The sequence below is a fragment of the Stegastes partitus genome, unplaced genomic scaffold, assembly GCF_000690725.1.
Source record: "Stegastes partitus isolate 25-593 unplaced genomic scaffold, Stegastes_partitus-1.0.2 Scaffold5, whole genome shotgun sequence".
In the NCBI taxonomy this organism is placed as follows: domain Eukaryota; kingdom Metazoa; phylum Chordata; class Actinopteri; family Pomacentridae; genus Stegastes; species Stegastes partitus.
The window spans coordinates 727,731-741,539 of record NW_007577736.1 but is presented as its reverse complement, the minus strand read 5'-3'; the positions used below and the strand labels follow the sequence as shown (position 1 = coordinate 741,539).

Sequence of the window (13,809 nt, the reverse complement as noted above, 5' to 3'; positions counted from 1 at the left end):
TGCAGTTCAAACGCAAAGTTTATTGGTTAATGTGTCCATACTCAGGCAGACTTTTATTTAAACAGATGAAAACAGTAAGCAGTGTTGTAAGAACCAAACTGGTGTGAAATATTGGCACCCAAAGCATTCAAAATTAAATATCTATTTAAAAAACAAACAAACAATTATAGTAAAGACTCATATTAACAGATTTGGATATATATGACTATGGAACTGTAAAATGTGCTTTAATCCTGTTCTTTGTGTAATAATGAAGTTTGTGTGAAGCTAAGCAATAGTTTCATTTAATGTTTTAGTATGCTAATATTGTCTAATTAGCACAAAACATAAAGTACAGCAGAGGTTGATAGAAATATCATATCGTGAGTTTTGTCAGTATTTGGTTATCAACTAAGGAATTAGACACATTTAAATTCTCTCTTGATGATGGTGCAACTTGAAACTTGAGGTGATGGCAAAAGTTCTTACAGTTCAGCCTGAGTGAAGCGTGAATGTGTATGAATCAATCCAACAACTGTTGAGATATTTCGTTAAAAACATGTCAACTTCAGGGTGACACTTAAGGAAGAATCTAAAAAAACCCTTATGAGGATTGATCTTCCAGGGACAATGAATGTCCGTGCAACATTTCATGGAAATGACCAACATAAAGACTGACAGAGAAACATGCAGTTTGTGCAGCTAAAAATCCATTAAATTTCATGTTCTGAGGGTTTTTTGCATTTGTATTTATTAATATCTCATAAAGTCTTCTATCTATTTGGTTTTGAACACTTTAGGTCTATCATAAAAGGCAATTTACAGCTGTATGAAGATCAAACGAAACAACGGACTCCTCAGCAGTGCTATATTAGTGGGGCAAAGCATCACTCTTAACCAGGAAACATCTTAGAAAACAAAAACACACAAGCTGCAGTTTGGGAATTCCACTCTTGGATCCAAATTCATCAAACTGCTGAAGTCTCCACCTTTGTATCTTTCAAATGAGATGTGTAGAGAGAGCCCTGCCCTGTGGTTTACTGGATTCAGCACAAACAACCCTAACCACACTTTAAACTGTGCCAGTGAAGCTGAGCGAAATGCAAAGACAAAGCAAGTGTAGCTGTAGACAAGAGGCGTTTTCCTGAAGCTTAAGAGCAGTCAGCTGTAACTTTTAGATGAATTGAGAAAAAGATAAGTGGGAATCACATTGTGGAAAAATAAACAGGCAGATCATGCAAATGACAAGGCAGTTCATTTATTGTTTTTTTGTTTGTTTGTTTGTTTGTTTTAAATCTGTATTTGTTTCATTCTGCAGCAGGAAAACGCCTCAACAGCCACACATTGCTGTGTCGCTTCCTCTCGGCTCTCTGCACAGATAAGCCTTCATGCAGCAGCTGCCAGCTGTTGCTTCGGTGTTGGCACTGGAAGTGTGTACCATTGGGGATGGTCAGTGCACATGTTGCATGTCACCTTTTCATCTTGGGCTTAGGTGTGCCAAGTGCATGGTGAGACAGTGTGTCCTTTTAATTTTGTAGGTTTCCATCTTCTCCTCCCCCTTCTCTTTACCCTCCCTTTCTGCTGCAGCCTCATACTGGGTGAACAAACTGGTACACCAGTCTCTGAGACACATCAGGCTTACGGATGATGCCTTTCTTGTAGTATTGACGTATGGAGCGGCTCAGCTTGTCATAGTTCATAGCAGGTCGATTCTTTCTGAGTCCCCACAGTCTCGCAACATGAGCCGAGTCTTCGATCTTAAAAATACCTGGTGGGAATCACAAGAGGTTTGACATTTGTAACAACAGGCCAGATAATATACAAAACAGTGTGACTGCTTTTAAAATATGTTCATATAAAAGGAAATGTAGGGATTAGCCCTTCCCTTATGTCCTTCATATAAAAAACCAGTGAGCCAACACAGCATTTTTAAATTACGGGCTGTGAAAAAAATTATGTACTTGTAGAAAAATACTTACATTTTGCATTATAATATGCTTTCTTTTATTGTATCAGAGTTTTTAAAAATGTATTGTATTATTGTGGAATTTTCAGAACAAGATTTCCTCCAATTTAAAATAACTTGCAAGCTCTTTGCTTATGACTTAAAATAGCAGCTCTTGTGGAGTTTAAATGTCAGTTAAAGTGTAAACAATGAAAGAAGTGAAACTGTGAGTTGAGGGTAAAATAAACTGATCACACAAGGAGACAAAGTGTCAGCTGAAACAATGAACACATTGTGAGTATGAAATATAAGCACTGGCAGGACATTACACATCAGTTGAAGAGCTGTCAAGATGTGAGTTGACATCTAATAAGTAGCAGAAGATAAAGACGCAGTTGAAGCTTAATGATGAACGCACTTTAGTTTTTGGTGTAATAATGAAGTTTAAGCCTTGAAGTTAAATGAATTGTAAGTTGAAGGATAAGAGATGGCAGGAGTTTAAATAAAATAGCAAAAAGAATGATAAAATGTGGATTTTTTAAAAAACAAATGTTCTGTTTCTATTGAAATATTTGTCTTCGAACAATAAGTGAGAAATAAATCCCCTTAAAATAGAGTTTAATTGCCCAGTTGAAATGCCTGGAGTGAATTGCATTAAAGAAATTAAAATTACCTTTCTCTTTATTGAGCCAGCGGATGCAGCGTCCGTAGTTGTGAGGTTTGAGCAGGAGCTCTCTGAGGAACTGCCACAGATGAATGGGCTGACCCGAACAAGATGAATCTGCCTCAGACCACAACTCCTCGCTGCCTGTACACCAAAACAAAAACATGTGGTCCTTAATGTCAATCTGTAGTGATTCATTGATATGAGATATGTACAATGGGGGCCAAAAGATTGCATAGGTCTTTAATCAGGGCACAGAGAATAGACAATATGAAAACTTTATGTACATTTAAAACCACATCCTGTAGTATACGAGTTTCTGACCACTAATTGGCAGAGAGTTTATAAAAAAGTAAATTACAATGGTGTTTTTTTATGGGGGTGGAAAATTGCTCTGTGCATTCAATTTATTTTGCCTAATGAATGCAATAATCAATAGTTAATATCTTTCTCAGGCATATTTAGATTAAAAACAATCCTACCTGTAGTTTTAGTATCTCCAACTGAACACCTCTCTTTCATCCAGGCAGCTGGAGAAAAAAAAAAAAACAGACATTCAAATTAAATTCATGTTTTAATCCCTCCAAAACTTTATATAAACACCACAGTGTAGTGCAGGGCAGCCAAACATGAGATCATAAACTCATCAGAGGAGGGGCAGCAGGCAGCAACGGAGTTGTTGAATAGATATGACGCACGTACCTGACTTCCATATGTCCAGGTGTGCGTGCAGTGTGTCTCCGCACTGCGGGGAGCGCTGACGAAAGTCCTCCTCGCTCATGGCACATAGATCCTTTCCTGTCAGTTCCTGGAAGGCTTTTCCTGCATGAGGCAACCTGTACAGATGTTCAGTCCACAGTAGCCACTTCTGGACGTTCCCAGTGTTCCACTCTATAGGGTCTAAAGGCAGAAAAAGATATGAAAACAGTGAGAAAACCTCCAGCTGCCGCTGCAATAAACTGCTTTTTGTGAGATAAAGTCATATGAAGTCAAGTCAGTAATATTTTTTTATTTTTTCAGCTTTGCACTGTGTTTATTTTCTTTGGCAACTTTGACATAATAAATCTACTGAAACCACAAGGCAATCATTCTTTTTTACCACTACAGTTCTAATCAGTAGAACAGATGACTGGGGATCGTATAGATTTATGACAGCCAGAAGCCGTATAATACATTAAAAAAACCCTTTCTCTGTTTGCTTTATGAGCAAAGCGAGACCTCGCCCTTAAGACTGTGTACACGTCTGCTGGCAGGAAAGAACCATCACTGTCACAATCCAAGAGAACTCATGCAAAGGTCAGGATTAAACAGATCCTGGAGCGGGCAAATACGACTTTGCATCAGCAAGGACATGATTCAGATGATCTGTCATCTTGCCTGCGCTATCCACACAAATATGTGTTGGTTTTAGGAGTAAGATCCAGTAGCTTAAGTATCTCTGAATCAATAATCCTTTATTTGCAAATACTGAGCAACACTTTAGGGTTTTTTGTCATGAAAAATGTCTTGTTTACTTATAAGTTTAGTTTCTTTGTCGGTTATATGCCTCGGTACTATAACTCCTGAGGATGACAAACTGCAGCAGCAGGTGTGGTGGAAAAGCAGCCTACCTGGGGTGATGTTCAGCAGTTTGCAGGCTGTTTCAATGTCCTTCAGCACTTCTCCCACAACCATGCTCTGCACCTGCTCCAGAGACTGCTCCTCTTCCTGCCCCTCCAGCCCAGGAGAGAGTCCCTGTTCCTGGCTGTCAATGACGGGGCACTGCTCCGGTTCCTCTTGAGGCTCCATGCGAGTCGTGGGTACAGGTAGCGTTGGCGAAGCCTCTGAAACTTTCACCAACCACGTGGCATCGTCGGTGAGAAGCATGTCAAAGCAGGAGAGGTAGAGGCCTGGCACTCCACGCTCCAGGGCTTCAACGCTTGTCTTGGTGTCCCCCATGCCCCAGGGTTCTCCAGAGCATCTGTTTCGCTCCAGGATGGCGAGAGAGTCCTCTGTCATCCCGATTCGGGATCCATACAATGTGTCTCCTGATAAACTGCCCACTGGGTTTGACATAACTATACCTGAAGATAAAGGAAATACAAGAAGAGACATTCAACTTCTAACCCATGATCTGAACTAAAAGCCATGTACATTTTTAAAAGCAAAGTAAAATGTCTGTTTGAAAAGTTGTTTTAAATTATTCCAATTTCTGACAAAACTTTGCAACATTCAAGCAGTTCAAATTATTGCATAACTACCATAATACCTTTGCCAATTATTCCTCTCTTGCAATGCTATGTCTGCTAAATGAGCAACTGTTCTCGTTTTGAAAGAAACTCCATCAGAGTAGCTGCAGGCGAGAATGTGTTGTTCAGAAGTGAGGTGCAACTGTGCTGCTTGATGCTCTATAAGAAGCCCTGAGTCTCATGGAGATGCTGGGGAAATGACCCTCAAGAGAGTTGAAACACACACAGCGCTGATGGGCATGGGGCAAAATGGATTTGACTGAGTCGCTTATTTGTGGGTCAGTGGCCCAGAATGGTTCATGTCCTGGGGGTGGGTGACTTGTATTGAGACCTGAAGCAGCTCTGCAGTCTGCCTGGGCTTTCAAGGTGCCGTCTCTGCAGCCCTCTGTCTCCACTGTCAGCTGGAGATTTTAATCAAATAGAAGTTAGATAATGTGGGGAAGAGCACCCACAAGATCTCCCAGAACTACATGTTAGAAAACAACCAAAAAGTCAATTTTGTGAAGACGAAAGTCAAACGAGCGGCAGTTTATTTTTCATCAGAAGTGTGCATTTACAGACGTACACTGTAGAACATTGTAATCTTGCATATGGCACCCATAATGTGTACCTGCCACAGCTGGCATATGGCAAGGCACACTGCTGTCACACACCAGGTTATCAGTGGTGACGACTGATGCCACATAAAGGATGTGTGCTCCCACAGAACACATGTTCAAGGACAGTCATGGCTTAATTTGTCAAAAGACAAACAATTAAAGTCTCATAAAGTTTGCAAAATCATTGACTACACTTGCCAGGCCAAGATCAAGTGTGAGCGTAGGTTTAAAATGAATGAAGGTGGCGGGCGGCATGACTCTTCAGATGCAAAAAGAATCAATTCTGTACAACAAATGTTAAAAAAAATGAACAATTCAGTCATGTTGTGCTGATGATGGTTGATGTTTTTGCATCTGGAGTTGACTGACCTGTTGATTCTGGTTACAGACAACTGGCACTACTTTCTAAAATGTCTGGATTCAGATTTGCAAAGTTCCTAACTCTTCAAATGAGTCACGAGGCAGACGACTGTACATACTTTCACTGTTACCAAACTGCCCTAAAGTTAAATGAAGTCATCGTCCCTGCACCCACGACAAGAATCCTCTTTCTAGTTCTTGGTCCTCAATCCCCCCCCCACCCTAACCCCCACCTCCCCTTTATAAAACCTTCTGCCCATTCCTCCTTTTATCTCTAAACTTCTCCTAAACTATATCCCTTTTACTCTATCAGGAGTCAGATTAAAAGCCACTGGTATCCCAGCCTGCTGCTGCGTGTCAACTCTGCTCTGTAACAGCTTGCGCTAAGCCCATTAGCAAAGCAAATTTAGCCATATTACCTTCTTCCAAAAGGAAGAGGGGGCACAAGAAAAAGACACAAACACACACCCCCGGGGAGAGGGATTAAGACCCTGACTGATCTCTAAATGAGTTTGGTCAAGACGCTGATATTCATTTCAGGAGCATTAGAGATTGCTCCATTTACTCAGCAAAGTCAGCCTTTGACACAGAACCAAAAAGGACTCCCTCCATGCAGGCGTCCACCCTGGGAACCATATTTTTTCTACATGCTTGGTCTCACTAAGCATAAAGAAGGTGATTTTTTTTAGGTAAAGTTTGTTTCATTTCCATCGATTGCATATGATTTTTAAAAAATCCTTATTTGCCTTTTTCTACAAACACCTGAAACAAACAGCCCAAAGAGTGACTTTTCACTGGTGGCAAAAACAAAAAAAACAAAAAAACAAGCAAAATGGAGTGTAAAGTGGTTAAAGTTGCAGACCAACGCAACCAGTCCTGCTTAAAATTAACCCGTGGGCAAATCCATCATTGCTGCTCAGCAGAAGTCAGCTAAGTGTTTAAATTAAAGTTAATGAGTAGTGATTAAAACAACCACAGAGTTTGGGCTTGTTTAACTTCGGTGATTCAGTCTGAGCTAAAACAGAAAAGGTCAGATGAGATTTGGAACCATCTATCTAATGGTGACCAAAATGTGCAGCGAGTGCTCCGCTGGCGTTGTTTGAGTCTGGAGTTAAAGGAGTGTGTACAGCCAGGCGTGACTGTTTGCCATGTGAGTGCTGAAGGGAGATCTTTTTTCTTCCTTGTTATTGTTTCTCATGGGAAACTTGGACCAACTAAGGAAGTCATTGTTCCGAGAACAAGGATAAAAAAAAGGAGCTTCATCTTTGCGTCAAGCTCCTCCTCGCTCGATATGACCACTGCTCGGAAGAAAGTCTTGTAGAAAGCGATTTGGTTCTGTGGATTGCTGCCTTGGATCCGTTTTTATGGCAATGGTGACATGTGCAGGTGCTCTGTTCACATCATAAATTAGAATGAGGTGTGACAGCAGTCTGGTTTTAGGTATTTGCTTATTTTATGAAATGTAAATAAAGGTTGACTTTATGTGTTTGTGGCTGCAATGCCGTACGATATTTGCAGCTTGCAGAGCATCACAAATCCCCTGTTTCCTATCTGTCTAACTTACATGTTGTGTTATATTCTTTTTTTTTTTTTTTAACCACCCCTGGGCAGCTTGTATTAACTGCCAGTGGGGGATGTTGGTGTATTCGGTGATTCATTTCTGCGGTTCGTCAGGTGTGCTGGCATTAGGCCAATATCCCAGGAACCTGAAACACTGCAAATGCGGTCCCGCTGGTCCAAATGATTCTGCAGTTACGGTTAAAGATGCCGACGATAAACTTCATCTAACTCAGATCAAACCTGAAGATTGTAGGCAGACAGAGAAATTAACTTCTCACCTGCTTTGTTTTTTTTTTTTTGATAGCAAACACATGAGGCCTGTCACTATGTGGCCTGAGGCGTGTAGTTCTGGATTTAATGTGTTAATTGTCAGGAGGTTAGAAAGATGTGGTTTATGAGAGAAGTTTTCAAAGTTCAACAAAACAATGCGTATAATCAGCGGCTGCCTGACAGAGTTCTATTAAAACCTCGATGTAATCGGCAGCAGTGTGATGATGTAGATAAGTGACACAGATGAATTAAACCACTGGTCTGGTCTCATGAGCTAATAGACTGATAAACATAAGGTGTCTTTGTCTTTTACATACCAGAATCTCACAAGTTTCCATTCATTTTAGGTTTGAATGGCATTTAATTTGCTCCGTGGATGGAAACATACATCAGTTCACATTTCCACAAACGTGTAACATTATGAATACTATGCAGGAGGCCTGGTCTTTAAACTGTCCTTATGTTTAAATGATATCTGTCAATGTAGGAGTTTGGAACAACTTCTGCTCAGACAACCTGATATATGAAATACTTCTGATCGAGTCCGGGTTGTGTGCAACCCTGAAGTCAAAGCGTTAAAATTTCAGGTTTTCCGGCCATTCCACTCCTGTAAACATCATTTATTAGGACCTGCTTGAAGGAATTTCTTCAAATTTTGAGCAAAAGTTCACTCAGACCCAAAGATGAAATATAATTAGATAGTCATGACCTCATAAAACACACTTTTGGCCATAACTCAATAATCTAATTATGACAAAATTTCAAACAATTGTCTAAAAGGATAAAGTGATAAAGTGGTGACCAACAGATTAAAGGTCAAGTCTGGACAGACATGGATATAAGAAGCTTGACTTGATTGGTGGTAATTGTAGTTGGTTTTTTTTTTGTCCCCCCCCAAGGACTGTATATAAAACCATAGCAACCATAACTAATGTCCAGTGGTTTGTGGAGTACCATTTTGAAACTTTGACTTTGGAATTTGGCAATTTCCATCTTGATGTTTTGAAACTAGATTGACAAACTAGCAACTGAGACCATAAACTTATTGGGGAAATGTTTACTGATGTCACAAATAAGTCAGAGGAGTCGCCCCCTGCTGGCCACAACAAATAATGTAGATTTGAAGCAATACTTGACCGGACTCACTTTTCAAACCCAGAGGCTATGTGCTTCTTAGTAATATACAGTATATGATTTTTGTTGGTTTTGAGGGTAAGTAGTTAAACTTTTTTTGGGAAAAGTGATTTTTTTAAATCACATATTGACATTTTTCATCTAAAAATCGTTGCATCAACAAGATGACTGTCTTGCTGTGAATCATAAAGATGTGCTTTTCCGTATGTAGAATACTTCCTATTAATATTTTTTTTCCATTTGGAGGGGAAGGGTGTAGCGCTTTAAGACAAATGCTGAACTGTAAAGCAAGCAAGCAAAGTCACCTACAGAGTCAGTGCAGCTCATGATGTAGAGTAATGATGCAGATTAGCCGGACATGAATGAGAGGAGAATAATACACCTGCGGCCTCAGAAATAACACAGCTGACAGTCCAGTTCTGTTATTTCTGTTTGTAATTACTCTCGTTGTCTTGGGGATCAGCCGTTATATTTAATTTCCACTTTTAATCAAAATCATAATTAAATCCCCCGTCGTATCCCGAACAGCAGTGACAAATCTGTTTTGATTGTGTCAATTTATTGCCTTGGTTTCTGGCATCTAACTGCCGACAGCCTCCCAAACACCTTTTATCCAACCACATGTTGTATATCATCCGTCTGGAGAAAAGCTGATATGCAATTGCAAGTGTGTAGAAACAAGCAAAACAGGTAGGTGTGAATAAGACACAGAGAAAACACAAAGAAAGCCAATAAAAATTCATCAGTATTTTTCTTTTTTTGTTTTTATGAATCATAAATCATTTCATGTTTGATTATGTGGTAATATTATTCAGCTTAGTGTGTCTTTGTTTTCAATTTATAGCTGTCATTAAACAATTACCACTGCCTTGTCGTACATGTCTGTTTTTTTTTAATGATTGACTGATGACATGTTTTTGAAATTGGCCTGTTTTTGTTATTATGATTATTATTTTGCCGTATGTTGTTTTTATACTATTCCATTGGGCAAATTGTTCGCTTTTGTATATTAGGTTTTCTTTCTAACCAAATTTGCAACTATCTGGATTCTTTTTAACTGACTGCTAGAACTTTAAGTCTGCATTTAAGTTAATAATTGACATAAATGACTAAAACCACTGTTAAGCCCATGCTGCTCAGAAGACCCACTGTATTTTTTCTGACACGTGAGAAAATGATAATCATCATTTGTCCACAGCAGTAACAGGCATGTGCAAACTAGACGTGCACTATTTGAATTTACAAGAAAATCTGGTTGAATCCCAGCAAACCACAGCTTGTTTAAAGCAAATATCCCCCCTTTGAATAATAATAATATTCCTGTGAAAAAACAAATAGACGCACATTAAATATTCAAGATCTTGCATAAGCAGCAGCTTCTTACCACGGCAAAGATGCTCGGATGGCCGTAGGAAAAGGTTTGACTGGATGGTGGAAGATGCAGCGCAGTTTCCTCAGACAGGACGCCCGTGTGCCACCTGAGGACAGAGCAGCAGCAGGCAGCGGGCAGCTTTCAGTGGACTAACTCCTGATGACTGTCGCTGAGCGCCCAGTCTGAGGCCTCAGACCTTCCCAGGCTTTGTCTTTTTTCTTTTTTGGGGGGACAAAATTACACTTAACCTGAAAGTCACAGCTTAAAGCACAACTGCAAACTAAACTTCAAGTGAAAGTACCTGCTGGGGGTGTGGACAAAGTGAGAAGGAGGCAAGTGACTGGTTGAGTGAGTGCAAAGGAATTCCAGCACCACTGACTGCAATTTATATTTATAGGGCAGTTGTGTTTACTTATGCACACACAACCCAGTGTGTGTGTGTGTGTGTGTGTGTGTGTGCGCGTGTGAGAGAGAGTCCACTTGCAGATTAGCTAAGACCTCCTCAAACACTACTACTTGACCTCAGTGCTTAGGTAATAGACAATTAAAAGTGATAAGATATTATAGAATATAAAAAAAATAAATAAATAAATTAAAAAAACGTTCTAAGTTTTGCGCCTGAATGTTTGTAGGTGAAGTGGCAGAAAGCACCTGAGGACATGCACTGAAATACAAAATTTGGGTTACTTGTATTTTACTTGCACACTGAAAAAAAAGAATTGTTGGAGCAACTTCAACGTCAATGGATTGCTTCAAATAGTAATGTGCATTTGAACTCAGTTTATCCAAAACAAGTTACTTCGTAATTCCAATGGTACTGGTTTCAGTTAGATAAGTATCACTGCAACCTAATTTTATGGCAAGTCAGCTTGAAGTTTCCAGCTATTTCAACTTATTTGGTTGACATGAACGTAAAATGTAAAACATGATTTTGTTTTTAGACTTAACGTCTTTTCCTTTCTTTGTAATCCTACTGGAAGAAAACGTGGTTGAGTTGCAGCAGAAAAATTTAAAGAAACGTTGACATCGGTGGCACCTGGTTTTCACACAGTTTTTCGTGTTTTGCTGAAATTCAAGTACTTTTTAACAGGGACAAAACGTAATTTTAGGTTGATAGAATCAACAAAGGTAAACTTCATTCACTACAGCAGAAAGATAAGTAGGATTTACTTAAAACAGCACTTTACTTCAACAACAGCTTAAACACACCTTTTACCGTTCAGTACTTTCATTTTATGCTAGTTCTACTACACGTTTTACTCTGCTATGTTTATATGATACATGATTATAACTATAGCTACAAGCCACTCTTCAGATTAAAATAAAAACAAAATTTTTAAGAGTGAAATTCTGTTCAGACAAAAAAATTAATTACTTTATACTTAAAATATTAATGTTTCATTGTAAAACTAGAAAGCTTTAAGATAGAATAGTAGGACTTTAAATTTATTCATAATCAGCTGTAATTCATACTCATGGGATTGTTACAATATTTCAACATGAGGTGCAAAGAGATTTGTCCTGTGATAGAAACCACAGCTTTGTTCTGTGTTATTATGAGGCATCAGCAGAGTGAAATGAAATATCTTCCAAAGTCACAAGTTACCGCAATGGTGTTTTTTTTTTGGCTTCTACAGACAGCAGTGAGCTACAGTAGTGGAATGACAACAAAAAGGGCTATTTCATACTTAAAAAGACACTACTTTACCTGGTTGATCGGACTAAGTCAGACTGCTGAATCCTCATATGAACCCTGTTTGAACTTTGGAATTCATTTTTTTGCGAGGATTGGGGATTTTTGCCCTCCAGCACTTACACTGAAATTGCTTTTGGAGGGAATTTCTTTGTGGTCAGAGGAGGAAATAAAACTGTCAGTCGTGCTTTCAAGTGTACTTACAGTCATGCCAATTGTCTTAGGTCAGACCACAAAAAAAGTTACAGTGCAAAAGTAGCAAAATAATGTGTCAAAAGGAAAAGTACTTATTATGCAGAATGTCCCATTTCATAATTGTATTATAATATGTTAGACTCATTGTTGAAGCATTAAAATGTAAGAAACAATGTAAAGATCCAGCACACAATGGTTCTGCAGGTGTTTTCATTGAATCAGCCTGATTAGACGTCTTCTCAGAACCTTGTGGATGTGACATTTCCCTCACTGGCCCGCACACATGCTTTAATGCCACTTTCTCTTTTTTTAGTCATTCTTATGCTTAAATAAAATTTGATCACTTGATGTTTTTTCCAACCAACTTCAAGCTAATTTTTTTTCATTAGATGTAGCCTAATCACACGAGTTGGTAGAGATTATTTTAGCTGCTTTAAAAATTGTGCATCTGCTGTCATATCAAGTTTATCTGTAAATTCGCATCAGCAATCTGCAAATTATAGATGGCACAATGTTCTCCCCGTGCAGCGTGGGTTCTCTCCGGGTTCTCCAGCTTCCTCCCACACAGTCCAAAAACATGTTGAGGTTAATTGGTGATTCTAAATTGTCCGTAGGTGTGAATGTGAGTGTGCTTGGTTGTCTGTCTCTAAGTGTAGCCCTGTGATAGGCTGGTGACCTGTCCAGGGTGTCCCCTGCCTTCACCCTGAGTCGGCTGGGATAGACTCCAGCCCCCCATGACCCTAATGAGGATTAAGCGGTGTATAGATAATGGATGGATGGATAGATGGCACAGTAAAAAGTACATCATTTGCTTTTAAATGAGTAAAGTTAAGTGGTAACAAGCATTGAACTGTACAATTGCCTCAAAAGTTATTCTTCTTGCAGACTGAAATAATTAGTCGCTGTAAGCAAGTTTCATCCCATATGGAGCAGTCCAGTAAAATGAAATGAATAAGCCACCAGGTTTTATAAAATGTACATGCGAACATAAAACTCTTCCATTGCTTAATCTACATATCTGCTGTTCAGCCATATGTTTGATGTATTCAAAAGGTCTGCTGTATTTGCTGCTAGCTGTTTACACATAACTAGCTGTTTAACTTCACGAATCCCTGTGGCTACATTTACATACATAGTTTATGTTCATTTTTACTTTCTTTACACTCTTTATTGTTTGTACAAAAATTATTTTCAGCATATCATCTAGGTCCAGCCACTCTAACGTTAATAATAGCAATAATTTAGTGTTAGCTGAGCTATTTTGTGGTTGCTAACCAAGCTGCTAACTGTGGCTAGTAGGTAACCTGACAAAGAATTTGCATTAAAAAGCAACTGATTCAGTTGTTAAATCCAGCTTATATTTCATTAATACATGTTTAGTATAACATACTAATAAAGTAAAAGCAAAAAAAAACCCATTGAATCAACAATGGTATGTATAAATTCTACACAAAAATGGGCCAACTGTTTATTAGCACGGAGGACTTTAATATTTGATACAAAAAACTCATAAAGTAAAACAACCCCCAAATTTATTTTTATTATTTTGGTGTTGACTGACAACATTTTTGAAAACCACTGGTTTTGGTAACCATATCCCAGCCTTTATCAGCAGCTTGAGACTATGCAGGTGTTATTTAATATATATAGATGCTAAACCTTTAATATTTGTGGCATTTTTTTTTTTTTTTTTTACAATTTCCTATACATATGGTAACATAAAACATGATTTTAAGATTATATTCCACTTCCCACACATATTCTGCAAATCTGAAGCATCCCCACTATTGTCAGTTTAATAATGTCATAG

The 13,809-nt window shown here is 38.8% G+C and overlaps 1 protein-coding gene across 1 annotated transcript; it reads right to left on the bottom strand.

The window, feature by feature from the left end:
• Nucleotides 1-10,161, bottom strand: spdef (SAM pointed domain containing ets transcription factor). The gene is made up of 6 exons (XM_008279606.1): nucleotides 10,124-10,161; nucleotides 4,199-4,651; nucleotides 3,291-3,488; nucleotides 3,071-3,118; nucleotides 2,598-2,732; nucleotides 1-1,747 (listed from the first exon to the last, which is right to left on the bottom strand). The coding sequence occupies exons 2-6, from the start codon at nucleotides 4,641-4,643 to the stop codon at nucleotides 1,569-1,571; spliced, it is 1,005 nt and encodes a 334-aa protein (XP_008277828.1). The 5' UTR covers nucleotides 4,644-4,651; nucleotides 10,124-10,161; the 3' UTR covers nucleotides 1-1,568.
• Nucleotides 10,162-13,809: the final 3,648 nt, after the last annotated feature.